Source organism: Zootoca vivipara, chromosome 6 (genome assembly GCF_965207765.1).
Source record: "Zootoca vivipara chromosome 6, rZooViv2.hap1.1, whole genome shotgun sequence".
NCBI classification, from domain to species: domain Eukaryota; kingdom Metazoa; phylum Chordata; class Lepidosauria; order Squamata; family Lacertidae; genus Zootoca; species Zootoca vivipara.
Genome location: NC_142589.1, coordinates 80,409,498 through 80,435,060, shown reverse-complemented (window position 1 = coordinate 80,435,060; position 25,563 = coordinate 80,409,498). Strand labels below are relative to the sequence as shown.

At 47.5% G+C, this 25,563-nt stretch overlaps 1 protein-coding gene across 1 annotated transcript; it reads left to right on the top strand.

Moving 5' to 3' along the window:
- Nucleotides 1–1,153: 1,153 nt before the first annotated feature.
- LOC132592250 (cytochrome P450 2C23-like) lies at nucleotides 1,154–13,584 on the top strand. Its single transcript, XM_088672818.1, has 9 exons — nucleotides 1,154–1,427; nucleotides 3,599–3,761; nucleotides 4,327–4,476; nucleotides 6,393–6,553; nucleotides 6,832–7,008; nucleotides 7,571–7,712; nucleotides 9,712–9,899; nucleotides 12,522–12,663; nucleotides 12,880–13,584. Exons 1-9 carry the CDS (start codon nucleotides 1,251–1,253, stop codon nucleotides 13,059–13,061), a joined length of 1,482 nt encoding a protein of 493 aa, XP_088528944.1. The 5' UTR covers nucleotides 1,154–1,250; the 3' UTR covers nucleotides 13,062–13,584.
- Nucleotides 13,585–25,563: the final 11,979 nt, after the last annotated feature.

Below are 25,563 nucleotides of genomic sequence, written 5' to 3'. Positions count from 1 at the left end.
TGAATGACTCCCCACAATGCACCCACACAGCATAATGGTGTGGCCTTGGAGACTGATGGAACCTGTGGGATTCCTGACTGCTCAGTGGATGGAGCTGGTGATCTTGGTGAGGCCCCATTTCTGCTTGGCTTAAGAGGTAAAGGACTCCTGACAGCTAAGTCCAGTTGCGAACGACTGGGGTTGTGGCGCTCATCTCGCTTTACTGGCTGAGGGAGCCGACGTTTGTCCGCAGATAGTTTTTCCAGGTCATGTGGCCAGCATGACTAAGCCGCTTTTGGTGAAATCAGAGCAGCGCACGGAAACGCCGTTTACCTTCCCGCCGGAGCGGTACCTATTTATCTACTTGCACTTTGACATGCTTTTGAACTGCTAGGTTGGCAGGAGCAGGGACAGAGCAACGGGAGCTCACCCTGTTGCGGGGATTCGAACTGCTGACCTTCTGATCAGCAAGCCCAAGGCTCTGTGGTTTACACCACAGCACCACCCGTGTCTGCTTTGCTTAGGGGGTGGCTATATGGCAATGACCATACACCCTGATTTGATTGCAAGGCCTTCACATACCTTCCCGACGATTTGTTCATTCCACACTTTGCAATGCACTTACCTGTTGTTTTCCAAACTGCACAAAGGACCACCCCCTCTATTTAAAGTGGATTTGTTGCTTCAATCCACTTCATTTGCACAGACTTAAAGTTTTGAATCCCTCCTCCATAAAACTGAGATATTATTATTATTATTATTATTATTATTATTATTATTATTATTATTATTATTTCATACCCGCCCATCTGGCTGCTCCCCCACCCACTCAGGGAGTCTCCTAACAGAACAAAAAAGCGATAAAATATCAAATATTAAAAATTTCCCTAAACAGAGCTGCCTTCAGATGTCTTCTAAAAGTCAGATACTTGCTTATTTCCTTGACATCTGATGGGAAGGCATTCCGCAAGGTGAGTGCCACTACCGAGAAGGCCCTTTGCTGCAGGCATCTTGAGTTTCTAATTTCTAATCTCTCTTCCTCATTCATGGACAGGTAGGCAGAGTCTCAGAGGGGCATGTAACTTTCTAGCACCATTGGCCAGAGAAATGCTTGTGCAAGTCGAGATTACCCTGAATTACAGGTTATTACACTTTCTGCTTGCAGCATCTCTGTGAGGGGATTTATAGGCAGCGCTAGGGATGCCCATCCACTTCTTTGCAGAACCAAAGTACCAGGAGCAGCAAAGTCAACGAGGGCCGTCAGCTCCCAAATGGAACTCTTTGGAGTGTTGCCCTTCTTGCTGGTCTCCTGCATCACCTCCTTGCTTATCCTAATCCGGAGGAGAGATGCCACAAAGGGCAAACTGCCCCCAGGCCCCACCCCATTGCCTTTGATAGGCAACTTGCTCCAGTTGAATATTCGGGACATCATCGGGTCTTTTAATAAGGTGAGTGTAGGTCTCTGCTGCGTAGCGTTTGGGGGGGGGGGAGCCAAGGGGCTGATTGTTTATTTCCTTGACATCTGATGGGAGGGCGTTCCACAGGGCAGGTGCCACTACCGAGAAGGCCCTCTGCCTGGTTCCCTGTAACGTTGCTTCTCTCAGTGAGGGAACCACCAGAAGGCCCTCGGAGGTGGACCTCAGTGTCCGAGCAGAACGATGGGGATGGAGACACTCCTTCAGGTATACTGGTGTTTCAAGTGTTCAGGATCTTTCCTTTGCTGCACCACCTGATAATGTTTCAATACAAGTAGATATTTCTTCCCGTTATCAGCAAGTAGCTGCTTGGGAGCTCATGGGCAGCTTCTTAGCTTTGACCTTTTCACCGGGATGCGGTAACATTTTTTCCAAATTTTATAAATATTTTTATTAAGTTTTACATAACGAATTCCAATTAAAACATATCACAATCACCTTACATTTAGGATTCTCAGAATCCCTTGACTTCCCCCCGCCCTTCTCTGGTTTCCATTTCCCATCTCTTTTTATTCAATATATATATATATATTCAACTTTTGATATATCTATTATTTAACTTTTCCTTTATATTTTATCCTTTACAAGTATTACTCCAATCCCGCCAAAGTTTTTAGCTGTTTATAATGTTCTCTTAAATAAACTATACATTTTCTCCCTTCTTTCTTAAACTTCTTCTCGTCCTGGTCTCTGATTCTCCCAGTCATTTTGGCATAGTCCATCATCTTCATCAGCCATTCTTCTCTGGTTGGAACTTTGTCTTCTTTCCATCTCTGGGCCAGTAGTATTCTTGCTGCTGTCATAGCATACATAAATAGTCTTTTCTGCTTTTTTGGAATCTCTGTACCTATAATGCCTAGAAAAAAAGCCTCTGTTTCTTTCACAAAAGTTATTTTAAACATTTTTTATCCCATTATATATCATTTCCCAGAATGCTTTTGTTACCTTGCACGCCCACCACATGTGGAAAGACGTGCCTTCCTTTTCTTTGAATTTCCAACATGTATTAGAAGCAGTTCTATACATCTTTGCTAATTTCATTGGTGTTAAATACCATCTATACATCATTTTCATATAGTTTTATTTCTACGAACAGCACACTGCAAATTTTAAATTTTCCTTCCATAGTTTTTCCCAAGATTCAAATTGAATGCTATGCCCTATATCTTGTGCCCATTTTATCATTACTGATTTGACTTCTTCATCTTTTGTTCAAACCTTGAAAATTCTGTACTGAATCATCTTTTCTTATCTACTTTAAACACTTCATTTATTTGGTAGTATTGCAACCAACCTGTAACTAGCTGTCTTATGTCTTCCATATTTTTTAATTTCAATTGCTGTTCTCTTTCAATGAGCAGCTCTTTATAAGCTGCCGATTCTGCTCTTGCATTAACTTTTTTTAAGGATATCGCTTCAATTGGTGAGAGCCACCATGGGGTTTTCTGTTCTAACAATTTTTTATACTTTCCCCATACACTATAAATTGCATTTCTTATTACATGATTTAAAAAACCTTTATGCACTTTGGTCTTCTCATACAGTACTACAAATATGCATGTCATCCAAATCTGTTATCATGACCTTCAAGGTCTAAAATATCTGTGTTTTTCCATGTTATCCATTCCTTTAGCCAGCAGAGACAGGATGCCTCATAATACAATTTTAAATCTGGCAGAGAGAAGCCCCCTCTTTCTTTATCATCTGTTATCAATTTATATTTATTCCTTGGTTTCTTCCCCTGCAAGATAAATTTAGTTACATATTTTTGCCATTGCTTGAAGTGCTCCTCCCCACTGGCTACAGGTATTGTCTGAAATAAAAACAACATTTTCGGAAATACATTATCTTTGTAACAGAAATTCTTCCCCAAAGTGATCAATTCATTCTTCCTCAAATTTCCAGATTCCTCTTTATCTCTTTCCAAGTTGTTCTATAATTATCCTTAAATATATTTATATTCTTAACAGTTAGCCATACACCCAAATATTCCACCTTTTTTCAAAGGATAATTGCATTGCTAGTTGTAATTCCTTCCACTGTTATTACAAGGTCATATGTAAATGCTCTTTATTTATATTCTTTGCACCCACTTTTTGTCCAAATTTTAAGCACTAAGGTGTGATTGATTGATCTCCTGGCAGCTCCGGAAGCAGTATGGTCCAATCTTCACTGTCTACATGGGCTCCCGGCCAATTGTGGTGCTGTGCGGTTATGAAGTCATCAAGGAAGCACTTGTGGATAACGCAGAAACATTTGGAGGAAGGGGACCAATAGAGACCTTGGATGACACCTTGTCGAAATACGGTGGGAGAAATTTTCCTTGCAATGTTAGAAGGCAATTAATTGATTGATTAATATGTATACCACCCAATCCCACTAAACCTCAGTGTAGTTCAGGAATGGTGGATTACCTGCTTTTGCATGCAGAATGTCCCAACTGCAGTCTTTGGCATTTGCTCGAGACCCTGGAGAGCGGCTGCCAGTCAGTTTGCTGAGTTAGATGGACCAGGGGGTTGGACCAGAAGACCAGGGGGATCCCTTCCAACTCTATGTATCTAAGGCAGATTCCTATGTTCCTTTTCTTCCTATGATCCCTTTCTGGCTTTGTGAATGTGCTGGGAGTGATGGGAGAAAAGGGTGAGGCTTAAAAAAATCACGAGGAGTCCAAAGAGAGGTGCAGGCATGAATTTGTCTTGTTCGGTTGTGCCATCTCCAGGGGTAGCACTACAAGACTTAATCTACCCCTCCTTCACTTTCACCTCCTTTATTTCTCTTATTTTACTGCTCGGCTACTCCTTTCACTCTGTCATTTTACTCTTCTGGTGTTTTCCCTGTTGCCTTCTCTGATTTGTGGAGTCTCCATTTCCAGGAGTGGTTCCAACCAACGGGGAACGGTGGAGGCAGCTCCGTCGCTTCTCCCTCTTAACACTGAGGAACTTTGGGATGGGGAAAAGATCCATCGAGGAGCGGATCCAGGAGGAGGCCCAGTTCCTGGTGCAAGTTCTGCAGAAAACGGAAGGTGAATGTTCTTGCCACTCATCTATGCTTTCCCTCAACAGAGTGAAAAGGTTTAATCAAGTAGTCAAGGATTGCTCTTTTTTCTAAGAAAAAAGGATTGCTATTTTTCCTAAGAAAACAAAATGGAATTCTGCTCAGATTTGGCGAATCTCCCAGATACAAGGTGTTTGCCTTTTGATTCTTTTTCTGAATGTGGGCTGGCACTCTTAATCCTTCCATCTTCCTAAAGCTAGGGCTGCCATACATCTGTATTTTCCCAGACACAACTGGAATTTGGGCGGCAGAGTGGCGTCCAGGCAGATTTTTGGTGAATTGGCAAAACGTCTAGGAAAACGCAGATGTACGGCAAGGGGAGTAATTTTTTTTAAAAAAATCCATTAAATTAACAAAAAGCCCCAGCACGTAATATTTTGGGGGAGATGTTCCCCCAAAGCTCAACAACTTTGTCTGGATCTTCACTTTTGGGAATATGGCAACCCTACTAAAAAGCCCATTCATGATTTTTAAGTGAGTTGAGTTTTAGGTGAAGAATGTTTGTGTGTACACACAGACTGGATAGATTTCAGTTAAGACCCAGGGTCTGTGTCCCTTTAGAGAATTGAGACATGGTGGAGACCATTGTTGTTGTTTAGTCATTTAGTCATGTCCAACTCTTAGTGACCCCATGGACCAGAGCACACCAGGCGCTCCTGTCTTCCACTGCCTGCCGCAGTTTGGTCAGACTCATGTTGGTGGCTTCGAGAACACTGTCCAACCATCTTGTCCTCTGTCGTCCCCTTCTTCTTGTGCCCTCAATCTTTCCAAACATCAGGGTCTTTTCCAGGGAGTCTTCTCTTCTCATGATGTGGCCAAAGTATTGGAGCCTCAGCTTCACGATCTGTCCTTCCAGTGAGCACTCAGGGCTGATTTCCTTAAGAATGGATAGATTTGATCTTCTTACAGTCCATGGGACTCTCAAGAGTCTCCTCCAGCACCAGAATTCAAAAGCATCAATTTTTGGCGATCAACCTTCTTTATGGTCCAGATCTGACTTCCATACATCACTACTGGGAAAACCATAGCTTTAACTATACGGACCGTTGTCGGCAAGGTGATGTCTCTGCTTTTTAAGGAGATCACTGTAGCTTTAAGGAAGTCCAGATCTTGTAGCCTGCTCCTTTCAAGAGGGGCCTGCCCAAGATGGATCCCAGTCTTTCTTCTTCCTTCTTCTTCCCAGCAACCCTTGCTGAAGCCTCCCTTTTCGTGTCACCCCACACCCAGTTTCCATGGCCACCTTCCATATCCCCAGGCTCCGTTCACACCTCAAGGCAAGGGGTGGGGGGCAGTTCACAGATTACAGAGGAAGGAAAGGAATAGAACCACAGCAACACCACCATGTTGGTTAAATGAGGCTGGTTATCTCACAACCTTGCTATGTACTGCACAGATGCAGATATCTGAACAGCCAGAGTTCGCCCACTCTGCAGCAGCCATTTTCCAGCAGAAACCATGCAGGCAGGCAGGGAGGGAGGGAGGGAGGGCGAGCGGAGAAATCAGAGTGTAGTAAGGATTGGACAAATCCGCTTTTGCTTTGTCTCTCTTTTGCTGGTTATCTGCAGCCATTTCAAGTAGAAACTATGAAGGGGTGTGGGGGCCAGAGACACTGGACAAATCACAGATCAGAAATGTTCCCATAGGAAAGAATGGAATTTTTCAGCCCATTATGTGAACACTTGCTTAAGGTACTATTTCTGGGGAATACCTTGGGTTTGGAAAGCGGGACATATGTGTACTAAATCTCGTCTATAATTTAGGAAAAGTTAAGTAAAAAGGAGCCTGGCAGTGTCCACAGCATGCAAATCTACATATGGCAGACACAGGCCTCAGAGGCTACCCAGTAAATACACACTCCAGTTGTACCCCTTTCCCCCTCCGCAGGGCACCCATTTGATCCAACCATTCACCTCAGTCATGCCGTCTCTAACGTCATCTGCTCCATTGTTTTTGGCAACCGGTTTGAATATGAGGACAAGAACTTCATCTTTTTACTTGACACGATAAAGAAAACCTTCTCAGTTCTGTTGTCCACCTGGGTACAGGTAAGGAAGTGGTGGGAGGGGGTGCAAGTCCTAAAACTGGTCTCTTGGATGTCACAGGCTGCTTCCTGTATAACCACAGGAAGTAAGGAAGAGTGTTAGCTGGTTGATGCCCTCAGCTGCCTCTCCCTATATTTTTCGTAAGCCTAATTGCTCATTTTGCTTCTGGTGGATGGGACATACGGTAGTTCAGGAGCTGAATATTAAGGTCCAGGCCATGGGATGCATGGCAATAAGGAAGGGTAGGTCTTGATGGGGCTCCATGTCCTTTTTCTTCACAGATCTGCAATTTTTTCCCAAGATTAATGCGGATCCTGCCTGGGCCTCAGCATAAACTGGCCAGGTACATGAAGAAGTTAATAAACTTCATCTCTCAGAGGGTCAAGATGCACCAGGAGTCCTTTGATCCAAATTGCCCCCGGGACTTCATTGACTGCTTCCTGGCCAAAATGGAGCAGGTAGGAGTATTTGGAATTTGTATGCTAATACTATTCTTTTATGTCTTTGTTGTGTCTTCCTCATCTCCTCTGTGACTCGAGGACCTTTTTGGTCCCTTCCAACCTTACAATTCCATGATTCCCTAGGTTCTATCAAGCTCTCTCTAGCTATCATTTCTTTTGTATAAGACACAACTGGAGAACCAGCACAACATCCTATATATGCCCCCAAACACCTGCCACCACTCTTTGAATTAACACCTTCCCTGCTCAAGGGCTAGCTTCTACCTGCACAGTTGACCACTTGCTGTAGTTTCACCTGGTTCTTGAGCTTGTGAGTTTCCCATTGGCATCTGGTTGGTCATTGTGTGAACAGGATGCTGGACTTGATTGGGCAGCAGGATGCTGCTTCTCATACCTCTGTAACTCAGCGATATTTTTTACAAGTCTATCCTGTGATACTTTGAATCAGATTGGAAAGGAAATCTTGCCAGCCAGCCTTCCATAAAACCTTTCTGTAGATGTACAAATTAGCCACAGGTTTGATAACATCGCTCTTTTCTTCTTCTTCTTTCCATGTCAGGAGAAATCAAACCCAGCTTCAGAATTCATTCATGAAAACCTGGTTGCTACAGTTCTCAACCTATTCTTTGCAGGGACAGATACAACAGGCAACACCATCCTACAGGGGCTTGTTGTCCTCCTCCGACACCCAGAAATGGAAGGTAAAAAAAACCAAGATCAAATCTGTCTGGCTAACTCTTGTTTCCTGTCTGTTTGGATGGCTGATGGGTTCCTCTCTTGCTAAATAAACCAGGACTCTCTTTCCCAGCTCTAACTCATGGGATTTTCTCCCTTCCACTGAGTCAGAACCCCAGTTCCTTCCTTTGATCACATTGGAACTTATAGGAACCAACTTTAAGAAAATATTGGAGGAGGGCAACCAGGGTTTTTATTCCAGGGGGAAATCACAGGAACTCAGTTCAGACACTTCTCAGGTGGCTGCCATTTCCATTCTAAGAGAACATGGTGAGTTCCGGCACCTCTTCTATATATATATAAATGTAGGCATTGTGTACGCGGAGGTCACAGCCTTTTCCCGTAACTGCTGAACCGTAATGTAACAAATTTGGCCACAACGTACCTTGCCCATCAGGGAGGAATCTGGCCTGATTTCCCCCTGAAAAAACTACACCTTTCACACCTAAAATAATGATTGAACACCAAAAAAAGTGGCGCCCAAATTAGACATCACCACCAGAAGCTCTGAAGACTCCAGCAGCATCCAAAAGCTGCGCCGCCAGATGACATCACAAAATTCCACAGCCACCAACTGAAAACAGTCCTTTTGCAGCAACAAGGCCCAGCTTTTTCAATAGACCGCAGCATTGCCAAGCAGGGAAAAACAAACAGAATAGGGCCTTTCACAAGGGATGTGGCACAACAAAGGGGGGGGACACATAGCCATGGGGGGGGGGAGGGAGGGAGGACCCTGAGTCAGCCAAAGCAGTGGGGGGTGGGTGGGTTGGGACAGGGAAAACTGAGTAGGCCAACAGCCAAAACAGTCATTCCACCTCCAAAGCCCAGGCCCAAAGCCTCTCCCGGCGGCTGCATTAATAAACGCCTGGCAGTATTAGGCAGTCATTCATCATTTCCCCTAACACACACCTGGGGACACGGCGAGGGGTTTTTGCTTTTTAATTTAGTGGGCGTTGTGTCACATACGAGGCTAGAGTGGCCATTTTAAGTAAGGGCAGTCGTGCCCCTTTTAACCTAGGCTTTATACGATGACTGATTGCCTGGCTCTGCGTCTTTAAAAAAACAACAACCATGCACTTTCTCTCCCCAGTTTAAGTCCTCAGATATTTGCAGTGGCCAATCCCCCCCCCGATTTTCTATTTACAATAGAACCCAAAAGCTGACAGTTCCTTCTCCAAAGGTGGGGGCCCAAGTATGGAAATACAGTGGGGAGGGAGCAACACTCCCCGGGGACAACAGAGGGCTCAGACAAAAGTGCATGCTGGGAAACAGAACCCAGAAGCTGACAGTTCCTTCTCCAAGGGTGGGGGCCAAGGTATGGAGAAACAGGGGGAGGGGCCAACACACCTCGGAGACAACAGAGGGCTCAGACAGGGGGCGTGGGGGGAGGTGGGGGTTCGATAGATCATGAGTCAGGACAGGGTGGGGCCAGTCACAGGGATGAACTGGGGGTGGGGGGAGGAGGGGGCAGGAGAAGTCATGTGTCCGGACAGAGTGGGGGGAATCACAGGAAAGAACCACAGCAACGCCTGGCCAGGCCAGCTAGTTTTCTATAAAAACAGCACTGAGGGCAACCCTCCACTCCTGTACTTCCCCTACCCCCACACTACTGCAGAGCACACCTTCTTTTGCCATGTGCAACTGTCTGTAGGCCTCTCCAGCTCCCTGACTGTGTGCAAGAAAGGTCTTTTCCATCTCCTTCTACATTCTTCTGTTAACCGGAGAAGCCAGAGAACAAACCTTCTACATGCAAAGCAGGAGGTCCATCTTGCTCATACTTTTTTGCTGCCTTGATATTAAATTGATGTAGTGTGTTACAAACTCCTAAACTACTGAGCCATGATTCTTCCTCCTATAAATTGATGTAGTGTGTTACAAACTCCTAAACCAAGATTCTTCCTCCTATAACTATATCTAACAATTCCTAATTGCATGTTAGCTCTAATCCCACCCTATTGTTTATAGCAAACATTCAAGAGGAGATTGAGCGGGTCATTGGGAGGAACCGCAGCCCCTCCTACGAGGACCGCAATCAGATGCCCTACACAGAAGCCTTCATCAATGAGATCCAGAGATTTCTAGACCTCTCCCCAGTGGCAGCTCCTCATTTAGTCACCGAGGAAGCACATTTCCGAGGGTTCACCATTCCGAAGGTAAAGTGAGTTGTGTGGCTAACAGAAATATTTTTTTCCATAATACTTTATTAAACAAATATTGATTTATACAGTTATTGCATCAAACTAACAAAATAAAACTAAAATAATTAACATACTGTTGACTTCCCGTCATCATCCACTGTGTGTCTACTTTAGTTTCCCAATGTACAGACCTTATTCACCATATTCTTATTTTTTCTTTTGTACATATTATTTCTAGTCATACCCGTTTGTCTAGATCTTATTACAAACCAATCACCAGTCCATAACTGCCAAGAAGAGTCCATCGTTGTTATCGCTTTCTTGTAAATAGTTCTTAAATTTTTCCCATTTTTTAATAAATCGTTTTTTTTGTGATTTTCGGTTAACTGAGCCATTTCCAAAAATTGTAGCAGCTTTACCTGCCATTCTCCTATTGAGGGGTTTTTGTCCCCTTTCCAATTGGCGGCTATCAACAATCGAGCTGCCGCCGTGCCGTATAGAAATATCTCTCTGCAATTTGCTGGGAGATCTTTCCCCACAATTCCAAGGAGAAATGCCTCCGGTTTTTTTACAAAAGTGATTTTGAAAATCTTTTTCAGTTCCTCATATACTTTGTTCCAGAAAATTTTTATCTTACAAGCACATTTCCGAGGGTTCAACATTCCGAAGGTAAAGTGAGTTGTATGGCTAACAGAAATATTAGTTCAGATTTACGCCTGCAGCTTAGGGCTTATCCGCACTTACCTTTTGCCCCACTCTTTCCAGACAAACGTCTGCGTTTAAAAGTTCCATGTTTGGGTTTTGTTGCTTTTTGCTGCACAAAAACCTGCTCTTTGCCACTCAGTTTGAGAAATATACAACCAACAATAAACCAAAGTCATGTATTCCATGCGTATACCATACAACAAAACGTGACCGGCTGATGAATAATAATTCCGATATCACATACTCTATAGATGACAATTATAGAAAGCATGCAGATAGGTTAGGGCAAATGTATGATACAATATAGACCAAAATAAAGCAATGCACATACAATAATATATCCATACTTAAAGCTCCATAATGTGTATGCAAGTTCATGTATGAAAATTCATATGAAGATACAAAAAGTCCGGTGCTGACCACACAAATTACGTGTTATCTGGAAAAGGATAATGAAGCATAATTTGGCGATAATGTATGCAGTGTTGTAACAGACCGAAGCATAGGTGTGACGTATCCGCGAAGGATAGAAGCAAACAAGAGGACAAGGATATCCGGATTATCATCCCTGTTTCGCCATTGTGGCTTCATCAGCAGTGGGAGTACTAAATAATATTATGAAGAAACATAGAATCATATATCTAACATATATACCCAGCCTTCAAAAGAATATTATAAAGAAACATGGAATCATATATCAAACATATCAAACCTACAATAGAAAATTAATATTTACATACCGGTCATAGAAAATGTATAAACAGAGACCTAGCAGGTACTCCGAAGACTTCAGTAAAAATTTCTTATACAAACTGAGGATATATATGCACATACATGTAATGCCTCTGAGAGTTACAGGTGTTACTAAATTTCAGGCTCTTGTAGATTTTTTAAAGGAACCACAGGCACAATTATATAAATGGTGTACAGAAGATAGGACCACAATTTATATATTCCATTTGTTTATATAAGTTGTGGTCCTATCTTCTGTACACCATATATTATTGTATGTGCATTGCTTTATTTTGGTCTATATTATATCATACATTTGCCCTAATCTATTTACATGCTTTCTATAATAGTCGTCTACAGAGTATGTGATATCGTTATTATTATTCATCAGCCGGTCATGTTTTGTTGTATGGTATACTCAGTTTGAGCAAACATCAATTTGGGTTTTCTGTGGGTTGCCATTTGCTCCAATTGAGCTTTAAAGAGTGGGTTTTCACATGGAAATTGTGTCAGCCCAGCCACTGTTGCTTTGAGGCATGCTCCCTTTGACAGTGGAGGGAGTGTTGGGGTGAGACATTCATTCCCACAAAGAACACTCAAAGTTGCTAAAAGTTACTGGAAGTTTCCAGAAGCTGTGGGCATACTGGTTTGTTAACACCAGGGGGCAAGGTCATCCCGGTGAGAACTGTTCCTACACATGCACAGCTTCTGTGCTGGAGAAGGAGAGATTGTTTCATTTGTACTCCACTCTCAAACTGGAAGGATGTAATCCAGAGAGGTGGGGTCTTGAGGTGGAGTCTTGCAGCTACCCAGGGCAAGGCCTGCAATGTTTTAACTGAACCTCTATATCAGGGCTCCCATAGAAGCTTGTTTCCCTGTATAGTTCTGTAACTGTTACAGTTTTCGAATGGTTTCAGGAGTCGAACAGACTCTCGGAACGGATTAAGTTCGAGAACCAAGGTACCACTGTATGCTCCTGGCTCCTGCCAAGCCATGAGACTCTTTCCAGGGCCAGGCCACATGTAGTGATTCGGATAAATTGAATGATTACCTATGGAGGGTACCATCTCCTAATCAGCAGAGCATTGTCCAGTCCTTAAGGGATTTGAATTAGGGATAAAGGCAGGCTAAAGAGGAAATATCTGAACTGGGTTGCTTGCAATAACTGTTGCCTCCGGGGTCTCTGCCTTTCCTCTGCAGGGCACCACCGTTATTCCTTTCCTGTCATCCATCATGAAGAGCTCTCAGTACTATGAGACACCCAGGAAGTTCAATCCTGGCCACTTCCTGGATGAAAACGGGGCCTTCAAGAAGGTGGATGCCTTCCTGCCATTCGGAGCAGGTGATGGACCTCTGTTTTATGCGTCCAGAATGGAGAGAAGGGGCAAATGGGAGGGCTGGCTTGGCTTAACCTTAGGGGGAATCTAAGGATCTGTAGTGGGATGGAGAGGGGGATGCAAACAAAGAGAAAAAAATGTTGGACTGTATGGCCTGGGAGATATTGGGTTAGGACTCACCCTGTATATATAAATGGAACTCCTGTTTCTTGCTTTTCCAGGAAAAAGAGTCTGTCCTGGTGAAGGTTTGGCCCGTATGGAGATCTTCGTAATCCTCACAACGCTGTTGCAAAACTTCCATCTGAAAGCGTCCAAGCAGCATGAAGAAATAGACATTGCACCAGTAGTGGAAAGTAATGGACATGTTCCACGGCGTTATCAACTTTGTGTGGTTCCACGGTGAATGGTCGTTGAGACAAGAGAGCTGAGATTTCTGGGGGACTCAGGGGACTCTCCCTTGTGTGTGTTTCTTCTTAATCTGAAATCTTTCTGTCTCTCTGATTTGGTGATAATATTGACACAATAAAGGTTTGTGTCGTAATAACTCCTTTGAAAATCTCTTTCACTAGAAAGCCTTATGTATAGATTTCAGTACTGTATAAACGTTTTGTGGTTGAAAAACTAAATAACTAAATAACTAACATGCCTTATGCATAGAACTCTGCCCATTCTGAATTTCTTCTCTTTCTGATTGTTCTCAAGGTAGAAAAAGGTAAATGGATAATTACCCAGGAGAAGAAAAATTTGAATATGAAGGAAATAGGGGGGAAAGTTGAGGTATTAAATTTGAAACTCAATCAGGCAAATGAGAAGAATTTGGACTTACTAAAAGAGCTTGATAATCCACAATGTAAACTGAAGAAGTATCTGAAGAAGTGTGCATGCACACGAAAGCTCATACCAAAATAAAAACTTAGTTGGTCTTTAAGGTGCTACTGAAGGAATTTTTTTATTTTACTTCGATCCAGACCAACACGGCTACCTACCTGTAATGTAAACCTTTGTTGTTGTTTAGTCGTTTAGTTGTGTCCGCCTCTTCGTGACCCCATGGACTAGAGCACGCCAGACACTCCTGTCTTGCACTGCCTCCCGCAGTTTGGTCAGACTCATGTTGGTAGCTTTGAGAACACTGTCCAACCATCTCGTCCTCTGTCGTCCCCTTCTCCTAGTGCCCTCAATCTTTCCCAACATCAGGGTCTTTTCCAGGGAGTCTTCTCTTCTCATGATGTGGCCAAAGTATTGGAGCCTCAGCTTCACGATCTGTCCTTCCAGTGAGCACTCAGGGCCGATTTCCTTCAGAATGGATAGGTTTGATCTTCTTGCAGTCCATGGGACTCTCAAGAGTCTCCTCCAGCACCACAATTCAAAAGCATCAATTCTTCGGCTTTCAGCCTTCTTTATGGTCCAGCTCTCACTTCCATACATCACTACTGGGAAAACCTTAAGGAATTCCAAAAGGGGATAAGGTGGTAGCTCTTGTACATATAGTCTCAGTATTCTGTTTTAGTATACATATACATTCTAAGTCAAAGAAAATAAGAGATACAAAGTCAAAAATGTCCTTCCTTAGAACAAGTCAAATGATAATGAAAGGATTTAGGGTTAGGAATCATGGAATGGCCCCTCCAGACATTATTTTTACTGAGCATTGTTCATGATCTGTGCTCGTGGTGCAATTGGGGAGGTTATATGGGATCATGCTTTCAGTACTGTTTGCTCGTGAATGCTTACAGGCATTCATATTTTATTGTCTGCATGGTGACCCTCCCCACTAGAAGCGATATCCTTAAAAAACTGAATATGAGAAATGATTGGAGGAAGCGACATATAAACAACCGGAAGTATTTTTTTAATATTTAAAGTTTTCTTCTCTTTTTTTGTTTTTTGTTTTTGTTCATTCTTTGTTCCCTTCATGATTTTGTATATTTTTGTATAATTTGTATATATATTTTTTTGGTATGTGTCACAGTGGCCGGAGTGGGCTACTTCAGAGTAACGACTCTACACAGCTCTGCATTTTATCTTTTTATTGGTGCTGCGTATTTACAGTGCTAAAGGCAGTGCTATTTACAGAGACACATCTTATCCGCTTGAATCAGAACCTCCGAATGGCGTTTGGCGCGTTTTTCTCCAACATAACAACTTGGGGAGACCCATCCTCTTCCCCCTACGATTTCTGCGCAATTCCGGAGTTGGGGGGACAGGTCTGCCCCCCTTGCTTCCCCCTTCCTGTCTCACCTGGGACGCTGGCTCCGCTACCCTGTCTGAGCCTCGGACCCCACTTCCTGCTTCCCCACTTGAGACGGAGCTCTCCCTGCTTTCCCCTGCGCTCGGGGATGGGCTGGAACTCAGGAGGGGAGGGACTTCGCGATATCCCCTGTCCCTCACATCCCCCCCTCCCAGGCCCCCCTTCTCCCCTCCCGAGGGGCTCCAAGGGCGTCGGTGACGACTGAAAGCCTAAAAACTCTGTGCTGTCCGAGCCTGTTGGTGTGAACACCTCTCCCCAATCCCTCGAGCTCCCTCCTTCCGCCTGAGAAGACTGAAAGCCCAAGAAGTCTGTGGCGTCAGAGCTGGTGGGGGTAAAAATACGCTGCCAGTCTGCCTCTTCCTCTGACCGGGTGGACCTCGGAGACGCCCATACCTCTTCCTCCGGGTCCTCAAACTCCGCTTCCCATCCCCATGGTGAACTGCTCTCTGCGACCTCCTCCCCCTCCCCTTCCCCCTCCCTTTCCATGTGCCAGGGCTTGGGTCTGTGTGGGAAGAGGGCGTGGAATTCTTCCACCAAGAATTCCTCCTGTATCTGAGTGGCTGCTACCCATTCATTCTGGGAAGGCGGGGCATCCTCCCATGCCATGAGGTACTTCAGGCCCCCCACCCCTCTCCGTGAATCAAGGATGGCCGTGGCTTCATTGAGTTGCTCCCTGCCTCCCCTCTCCCCCCCTCCCTCGGGGGTCTGTTCGCTGTCTCGGAGCCTGCTGCCTTCCCTATACGGCGACAGCAGCGATCTATGAAATACTGGATGCACCCTCATGTCCTCTGGCAGTGCCAGCCTGAAGGCAACCGGGTTGACCTGTTGCATGACCGTGAAGGGGCCCAGCCGCCTGGGCGCCAGCTTTTTGCACCGCCCTCTGGTGGGAAGGCCCTCCGAGGACAACCAAACCTTGTCCCCCACCCTGATGACCTCCCCTTGTCGCCTGTGGCGATCTGCCCCCTTCTTGTACGCTGCCTTGGCCCTCTCCAAGTGTTCTCTGAGCTGCTGGTGCACCGTCTCCAGTTCCTCTGCCCAATCCTCTGCCTGTGGGCCCTCCTCCTCCTCCTCCTCCTCCCCCTCCCTCTCTGGGAAAGATCTGAGGTCGCGCCCGTAGTTGGCCTTAAAGGGCGACACCCCTGTGGAGACGTGCACCGCATTGTTGTAGGCAAATTCTGCCAGTGGCAGGCGATCCACCCAGTCCGTTTGCCTCTGGCTGACGTAGCATCTCAGGTACTGCTGCAGAATGGCGTTGACCCTCTCCGCCTGTCCATTGGTCTGCGGGTGCCGAGCTGTCGACAAGCTGACCTCCACCTGCAGGAGGTTCATGAGCCGCCGCCAGAACCTGGAAACAAATTGGCGGCCTCGATCCGAAATAACTCTTAAAGGTAATCCATGCAGTCTGAATACGTGGTCAACAAACAGTTTGGCTGTCTCTTCTGCAGAGACCGCCCTGGCACACGGTATAAAATGGCACATTTTGGACATAAGGTCCACCACCACCAACACTGCGGCCTTGCCCCTGGACGAAGGCAGGTCTGTGATGAAGTCCATGGACACTACTTCCCATGGCCTGTGCGGTGTGGCTAATGGCTCCAGCAACCCTGCTGGTGCTGCTCTGACAACCTTTGCTCGCTGGCAGGTGTCACAGCCCCTTACATAGTCCCGAACATCCTCCCGCACCCCTGGCCACCAGAAGTGTCTCATGACTAGGTGAGTGGTATTGTCCCTTCCTAAATGACCCGCCGTTGGGTTGTCGTGCATCTGCTTGAGGACCTTACCTCTGAGCTGGTTGGTGGGCAGGTACAGGACGCCCTTGTAAAAAAGCAGCCCCCTGCGTTCTGCAAAGTCTTTTGCTTGCTCCCTCCCCCCTCGCAGCTCTCTGAAAATGCGGTTGGCAAACTCATCTGCTGCCGTCAGTGCTGTGAGTTCTGCCTCGCTCACCACTGCTGCTCCGCAGGACCATGCCGACGGGGGAAACACGTGTCGGGGTGCTGGTGGCAACTCCTCCTCCATGTACTCTGGCTTGCGGGAGAGGGCATCCGCCCTGACATTCTGCTCCCCCGGTATGTAGTGGATGGAGAAGTTGAAATGCGAGAAGAACTCTGCCCACCGTATCTGCCGCTGGTTGAGCACCCTGGCTGTCCTCCAGAACTCCAGGTTCTTGTGGTCCGTGCACACCTGAATGGGGTGCTTGGCGCCCACCAGGAAGTGTCTCCAGTGTTTAAACGCAGCATGGATCGCCAGAAGCTCCTTATCAAACACCGTGTAGTTGCGCTCTGGCTGGGTCAGTTTTCTGGAGAAGAAGGCACAGGGTCTCCACTCTCTGTTGGCATCCAGTTGCAGCAGGATTGCTCCCACAGCTCTGTCTGAAGCGTCGGTCTCAACGCGTGGCGCATCCTGCACCACGTGGAACAGGTTCTGGTCTGAGGCGAACACCCTCTTGAGGCTTTCGAACGCTGCTTGCGCCTCCGGTGTCCATCTGAACTTCTGCTTGCCTCTCAGGCAGTCAGTGATGGGAGCTGTGACCCGCGAGAAGTTCTTGATGAACTTCCTGTAGAAGTTGGCGAAGCCTAGTAGGCGTTGGGCATCTTTGCGCGTCCTGGGGCTGTGCCAGTCCAGGATGGCCTGCACCTTGTCCTTGTCCATCGCTAGCCCCTTGTCTGACTGCTTGTAGCCCAGGAAGTCCACCTCCTTGGTGTGAAACTTGCACTTTTCCAGCTTCACATACAGGTGGTGCTCCTTCAGGCGCTGCAACACCTCCCTGACATCCTTCACAAGCTGCTCGGGGTCAGTGGAGTAAATAAGGATGTCATCCAGGAAGACCAAGCAGTTCTTGAAGAGGAGGGACCCCAGGACGTGGTGCATGAAGGCCTGGAAGCATGCGGAGCCCCCTTGCAAACCGAAGGGCATCACCAGATATTCAAAAGAGCCCAGAGGCGTGAACATCGTGGTCTTTCACTCATCGCCTTCCCGGATCCTGATCAAGTTGTACGCCCCCCTCAGGTCGAGCTTGGTGAAGATCTTGCCCCTGCGTGCCGCTGTCAGCAGATCATCCACTCTGGGCATTGGGAAAGCCACCGGTTCCGTCATGTTGTTCAGCCGTCTGAAATCCACCACCAGGCGGCGCTGTTGTGTGTCTTTCTTGTCCACCCAGAAGACCGGGCTGCCCCCTGCTGCCTTGCTTTCTCTGATGAACCCCCTCTTGAGGTTCTTGTCGATAAACGCACGCAGATCCTCCAGTTCCTGGTCTGACATGGAGTACAGCTTGGCTGGGGGTAGCGTTGCCCCTGGCACCAGGTTGATCTGACAGTGAAAGGACCTGTGCGGGGGTAGGTGGTCGGATTCCGCTTCGCTGAAGACTTCCTGCAGGTCCCAGTATGGCTTGGGTATTGCCTCACCCCCCTTGACGTGCATGGTGGCCACCGTGGCTATGGGAGGCCCCTCCCCTGGTTGGTGCTGCATGCAATGTTCCAGACAAAAGTCTGATCCAAACGTGATGCATCTCTGGTGCCAACTGATGGTGGGGTCATGGCGCGCCAGCCAGCTCATGCCCAAGACGATGGGGGGGGTCTGAGATGGTGGTGACGTTGAATGCCAGTGTCTCTGAGTGCCGTCCCATCGTCATTCGCATGGGGGGGGGTCTGATGGGTGATGGCCCCTCCCAGTAACTCCCTGCCGTCAATGGTGGCGACGTGCAGGGGAAAATCCAGCTGCAGAAGTTGGATCTGGTGCTCTTCTGCAGTTTCTCGAGAAGAAGTTCGCTGAAGCCCCCGAGTCGATTAAAGCTAAGACCGTCAGGGGATACCCATTTGGGAGCGTTAGCGTCACTGCTAGAACCACCCCTGCTCTGGGGTGGGGGTGGGTGGGCTGGCGCTGCTCCTCGCTGTGCAGGTGGGTGGGCTGGGGCTGTTGTCTGCCGATTGCGCCTGGCTGCTGCCCCTTGTCTCCTGCAGCCAGGCTGTCTCGTTTCCCTGCTGTGGTGCTGCTTCAGTGGGGGAAGGCACAATCGTTCCCGCCTTTCCTTGCCACTCCCTGCGATGTGGGCAGTCTCTGACGAGATGCTGGGGGGAGTTGCAGAGGAAGCAGTTTCTGCCCCTGCCCTCCTTGCGTCTTGGCGCCGCTGGGGTTTGAAAAGCCCCCCCGCGCGCGCTATCAATTTGCATGGGTTCCTGGTCTTGGCTGGCCCCAGGCGTGGCTTGGAAGGGCTGTTGGGGGAGTGGCTTCTCCTGAGACCGTGGGAACCAAGCCCGCTTTGCGCGCGTTGCTTGCTTGTCATTCCACCGGGATTCCTGTCTCACCCCCACCGCCAGAGCCGCTTTGCTGAGCTCATCCATGTTATTGGGCTTTGGACCTCTCGAGAGCTCATCCTTGACATCCTCATGCAACCCCAAATAGAACGCAGCTTGCATCGGAGCCGAATGCAGTTCCCACCCCAGTCTGTGCACCAGCATGGTGAATCTTGACCAATATTCGCGAACTGTCATTTTTCCCTGGCGTAAATTATGCAGTTCCTCTTTGGTATGGTCCATATGACTATCAGACGCATACATTACTCTTAAAGCTTCTAAAAATAGTTTGACATTCTTCATGCAAGGATTTTTTGTCGCGATTAACGGTCTGAGCCACTCCCTTGCTGCCCCGGTAAGGTGTTCCACTATAAACGCTACTCTGTGCGCATCATCAGGGAACTCATCATTGTGCAGCTCAAGGGCATACAAGATCTCAGTCTCAAAGCCATGATACTCCCTCGGATCTCCGTTGAACTTGCTTACTATGGTTCCCGCTCTCCTTCCTGGCAGCACTTGGAGTTGGGGGGCCCCTCCCACCTTGTTTTTTCTGCATCCAACTTGTTCTGGAGGTCTACCGCTACCGCCCTTAACTGCTGCTCTTTTTCCTGTAGCGCTCTCACCTGTTCAGCAAGGTTTTGCCTGTCCTCCTTGACCTTCTCCGTTTCTTGCTTAGCTGCCTTTAATTCTCGCTGTGCCTGCAACGCCAGTTTCTGCAGGTCCTGCTGGGCTTTCTCCGCGATCTGCCGCCATTTCTCCGCTTCTGGCGCGCTCATCCCGGCAACTCCAAAGTAGCCCAAAAAATGATTCGGAGGTTGCTGTCACAGTGGCCGGAGTGGGCTACTTCAGAGTAACGACTCTACACAGCTCTGCATTTTATCTTTTTATTGGTGCTGTGTATTTACAGTGCTAAAGGCAGTGCTATTTACAGAGACACATCTTATCCGCTTGAATCAGAACCTCCGAATGGCGTTTGGCGCGTTTTTCTCCAACATAACAACTTGGGGAGACCCATCCTCTTCCCCCTATGTTTTCTGTGCAATTCCGGAGTTGGGGGGACAGGTCTGCCCCCCTTGCTTCCCCCTTCCTGTCTCACCTGGGACGCTGGCTCCGCTACCCTGTCTGAGCCTCGGACCCCACTTCCTGCTTCCCCACTTGAGACGGAACTCTCCCTGCTTTCCCCTGCGCTCGGGGATGGGCTGGAACTCAGGAGGGGAGGGACTTCGCGATATCCCCTGTCCCTCACAGTATGTTATGCTTTCTTTTGAATATAATTTTGGAGATTTATATAATTTACTTTTTTGAATGATTGTCGAAGGATTGGTTTTCCTTTTCCTTTTCCTTTTTCATCTTTTTATCTGTATTTGCTATATTTGTCATATTTTAAAGAATTGAAATAAAGATGTTTTAAAATTAAAAAAAGGTCAGATTTTGATTATATTATTGTCTTCTTTCAGCAAATCTCTATAGGTTATCTAATCTTTCATATTTAATTTTTTAACTGAAAAGGCTTCCTGGGTGTTTTCCTTTCAAACAAGTCTTTATATCTCATCCATACTTCATATAATGGTCTTTTTATAATATGATTTAAGAAATCCCGATGTACTTTAACCTTTCCATACCATAGCTATGCGTGCCACCCAAACCTAGGTCTAGAACATCGGTGTTATCAAATTTCACCCATTCTCTCAACCATGTTATACAAGCAGCTTCATAATAGAGTTTGAGGTCAGGTAGGGAGAATCCGCCTCTTTCTCTTCTATCAGTTAACAACTTAAATTTTATCCAGGGTGTTGTGTCGTGGCTTAAGAAGTCCAGATACGCATCTTCAATAGAACAGTTCTTTATTCAGGGCAAAACAGGACTGACTCTGAGGGCAGGAAGGCTACATTTATAGGGACAGGGAACTAACTAGAAAGGGATACATTTTGGAGGGAACAATATCAGGCAATCACAGTGCTGCCTTTTGGAGGAATCATAGAATCATAGAATCGTAGAGTTGGAAGAGACTACAAGGGCCATCCAGTCCAACCCCCTGCCGAGCAGGAAACACCATCAAAGCATTCTTTACATATGCCTGTCAGAGGATCGAAAAACAGCAGCTTAAATGAACCAATAGTAGCTGTACCTTCTGGAACCAAAAGGCAGTTACCCTGTTTCTCATATTTTAAGGCATCCCCATAAAATAAGCCATAGCAGGATTTTTAAGCATTCAAGGAATATAAGCCATACCCCGAAAATAAGACATAGTGATAGGAGCAGCAGCAATGCTGGCCGCGGCAGGAGGAGGAGGAAAAAAATAAGACATCCCTTGAAAATAAGCCATAGTGTGTTTTTTTGAGGAAAAAATAAATATAAGACGTGTCTTATAATATGAGAAACACGGTACTTAACCCTAAAGCACATACAGACAATAGTAATGCAGATATAAAATCCTTTGACTCAATACACAATCCCACCCCCCGCACCATGTTGACACGATGTACAAAATCTTTCAAGTGCTGCGGTGGTATCCGAATCCTGCTGGATCGCCTGACCACCGGTGTAGCATCCCTAGGCCTATCCGTGGTCAGGCTTCCCTCTCCAGCAACTCCCTGTACTTCAGCGGGTACTGTTTCACTAGTCAATTCCCTAGACTCACTAGTTATCACTGGGTCCGGTCCACCTGTGGTGGTCTCAGCTTCCTGACTCTCTGAGTCCTCCACCTCCCGTAGTCCTGGGCCTACCTGGCTTGGCGGCGGTGACTCACTGATTGCAGGCAGAGTTGTTTGCGACTCCTCCCCACCAGCATTAACCCTGCTAGGAGCCCGGTGCCTCAGCTGGTCAATGTGGCGGCGCATAACCCTGCCATCCTCCAAGGTTACGAAATATGACACTGGCCCGCTGGGCCGCGCAACCACACCTGGTACCCATGTTGGCCCCCTGGCATAATTCCGGACCCAAACCAACTCCTCCGATGTCAGGTATCGTGTTTTGTCGCCCTCAACGGCAGGTGGCTCTTGTGCAGAGCGGGTGGGCACCTTGTCGGGGTGAACGAAGTCCAGAATTGTGGCTAGCCTTCTTCCCATTAATAGTTCTGCCGGTGACTTGCCCGTGGATACACACGGTGTTGTGTGCTGCAGGAACAGCATCCTTGCAATGCTGCAAGACCAATCCCCTTCCAGAAGACGTGCTACCGATTCCTTGGCTGTGTGCACCATCCGTTCGGCTTGTCCATTCGAGGATGGGTGGAAAGGCACAGATGTGACCCCTCTAATGAAATTATCAGCCAAAAACTCATGGGACACAAATGCTGAACTCGTGGGACACAAATGCTGCCCCGTTGTCTGACACAATGGTTTCGGGTAGCCCGTGGGTCGCGAACAATTTGCGGAGGACCCTGACTACGGCGGCTGACGTCATGTTTGGCACGAGTGAGACCTCTAGCCATTTTGAATAGGCGTCCACTACGATCAAGAACACCTTCCCCTGAAATGGCCCCGCAAAGTCTATATGAAGCCGACTCCACGGATTCCGGGCCCGCTCCCACCAATGCACAGGTGCCCTGGGCACTTCTGGGCGCACCTCCTGGCATGCCTGGCAGGTGTGCACCCATTGTTCAATGTCCTTATCCATGCCTGGCCACCACACAGAGCACCTGGCTAATGATTTCATCTGCACCATGCCCGGATGTCCCATGTGTAGAGTGTCCAGTATCTTGTTACGTAAGAGCCCTGGAATGACCACCCTGTCGCCCCACAAACTGCAGCCCTTGTGGAGTGACAGTTTGTGTTGTCTTGCCGTGAAGGGTCTGAATTTCTCTTCCTGTGACCCCCTGGGCCATCCCCTCCCTACCCAAGCAAGAACATGGGCGAGGACAGGGTCCTTTCAGCAATTTCAGTAGCTGTCACGGGTGGTCCGGGAAGCGCCTCCATCATCATCACATGCTCGGCCGGGGCTGGGTTGTCATCAACCCTTCCAGGCAGAGGCAGACAGCTAAGCGCATCCGCATGGCACAACAGTTTGCCCTTCACATGACATAGTTCGTATTGGAAGCCATTTTAAAAAATGGACCATCGGAGCATGCGCGGGGACAAAATTTGAGGCGTTTGTTTATGCGGGCTAAATAAACCCAACAGGGGTTTGTGGTCTGTTTGAATCGTGAAGAATCGGCCGTACACGTAGTCATGGAACCTTTTAATTCCTGTGACTATAGCCAGCGCCTCCTTATGTTGCGTTCTGTGGGGCTCAATGTTCTGGAATAGAAGGAGATCGGTTGTTCCGAGCCGTCCGCCTCCCTGTGACTCAGAACAGCCCCCAACCCATATTGCGATGCATCGCACGCCAGCACCAGCGGTTTAGCCATGTCGTAGTGGGCGAGTGTGCTTCTCTTTGACAGCATTCCCCGCAGAGCATCAAAAGCTCCCTGTTGACGTTGTCCCCAGCGCCACACACTGTTCTTTTGTAGCAACCTATGCAATGGTTCAGCTATTGATGCCTTGTGCGGAACGAATGTGTGGTAGAAATTTATGAGTCCCAAAAAGGATTGCAGTTCAGCCTTATTTCTCGGTGTCGGAGCCTCGGCGATAGCCTTGATCTTAGACTCCATGGGGTGGGTGCCTGCAGTATCAATTCTGTACCCTAAAAAGTCCACAGCAGCCACCACAAAACTACATTTCTCCTTTTTTAGTTGAAGACCGACATCCCTGAATTTGCACAGAACTTCCCGGATGCGCCCCAGTAGTTCTTGAGAGTCCTTTCCCACTATCAGCACATCATCAAAATAAGGCAGCACCCCTGGCAGACCCCTCAGCAAGCGCTCCATTAGGCCTTGAAATATGCCAGGTGCCACGCAAACACCAAACTGTAGTCTATTCACCTTGAAGGCACCCTTGTGTGTTACAATTGTTTGAATTTCTGCGGATGCTGGGGTCACCGGCAGCTGCTGAAATGCCTGTGCCAAATCAATCTTTGCGAATATCTTTCCTCCAGCCAGCTTTGCCAAGAGTTGGGACACAACCAGAATAGGATATGAGTTTCCCCTGATGGCCTTATTTATTGTATATTTGTAATCCACACAAATTCGGATCTCCCCATTAGCCTTCAGGGGTGTGACGATGGGGGTTTCCCATCTGGTCGAATCCACTGGTGAGAGTACTCCTTGCTGTACTAATTTATCTAGTTTGGTATCTATTTTTGATTGCAGTGCGAATGGCACCCACCTGGGTTTGAGCCGGATTGGCGCAACCCCCGGATCCAGTTCTAGGTCAATTGAGGCCCCTTTGTAGCACCCCAACTCCCCATTGAACAGTGCTCCAAATTCCTTGTACAGGGTGCCAAATGTCTCTGGAGCTACCTGGACTGTGTGAAGCCCTGAGATTCCCAGACCCAAAGCCGGGAACCAGTCTGTGCCCAGCAGGCTAGTGTGCTTCCCTTTTGCAATAACTAGCTTCAATGCTGCTTCCCTATCACGGAACTGTACATTGACAGTGCACATTCCCAGGATGTGCATGCGGCCGGCAGAATAAGATTGTAGCATAGCTGGGAATGGCTCTAACAGGGGGAACTTACCCCTCGTGAATAGCGTTCGAGCAGTGTCGTCTGAAACTATGGAGAATCCAGATCCAGAATCCACCTCCATGTTACACTGCCTCCCGTTGATCCAGACCCGCACTGACGGCTTCCCTTGGGCTGGAAATTGAACGGTTTTGCCCTCAATTTGAGTGAGGTAATTGCAGTCATCGAGTAGGTAAGTTGCTGTGGATGTCCTCCAACCCCCTGATTTTGATGGTCCAGACGAGCTGGTGGCACCCGACCTGCAGACCCTCGCTATGTGTCCCGTTTTTCCACACGCACGGCATGCAGCCTCACGGAATCGACAATTTTTCCTTTCGTGCGCTCCGCCACAGCCAGGGCATGCCGCTCGACGGTCTTTGTGTGCCGTTCCCTCCATTTCTATTTTGCGCACCGGATTTTGGTTGGGGCTGGCTTCCTGGTCGTCCACCATGTGAGCAGCCTCCCCTGCCACTTTTGTAGCCCTCTGGCCCGGGTTTTGTTCTTCCTTCTCCGCATTTTCTGTCGCGATCGCCTCTTGGAGTGCTGTTGCCAAATCCATTTCTTGTTTTGCAGCGATCCGCCTGCGGGCCTTACTGCTGCGAAGGCCACACACGAACCGGTCAAGCAGTGCTTCTTCCAAGTTGGCAAACTTGCAGTGTCTTGCCAATTTCCGTAACTCAGTAAGGAAGACTGACACGGTCTCACTAGCTTGTTGTTGTCTTTTGTGGAATTCTAAGCGCCAGGTCATTTTAGACGCTGTAGGGTTGAGGTGCCTCGAGAGATGGTCTGTAATATTCTGGAGCGTTGCCTCCCGCAGTGTTGTGGGGGCCAGT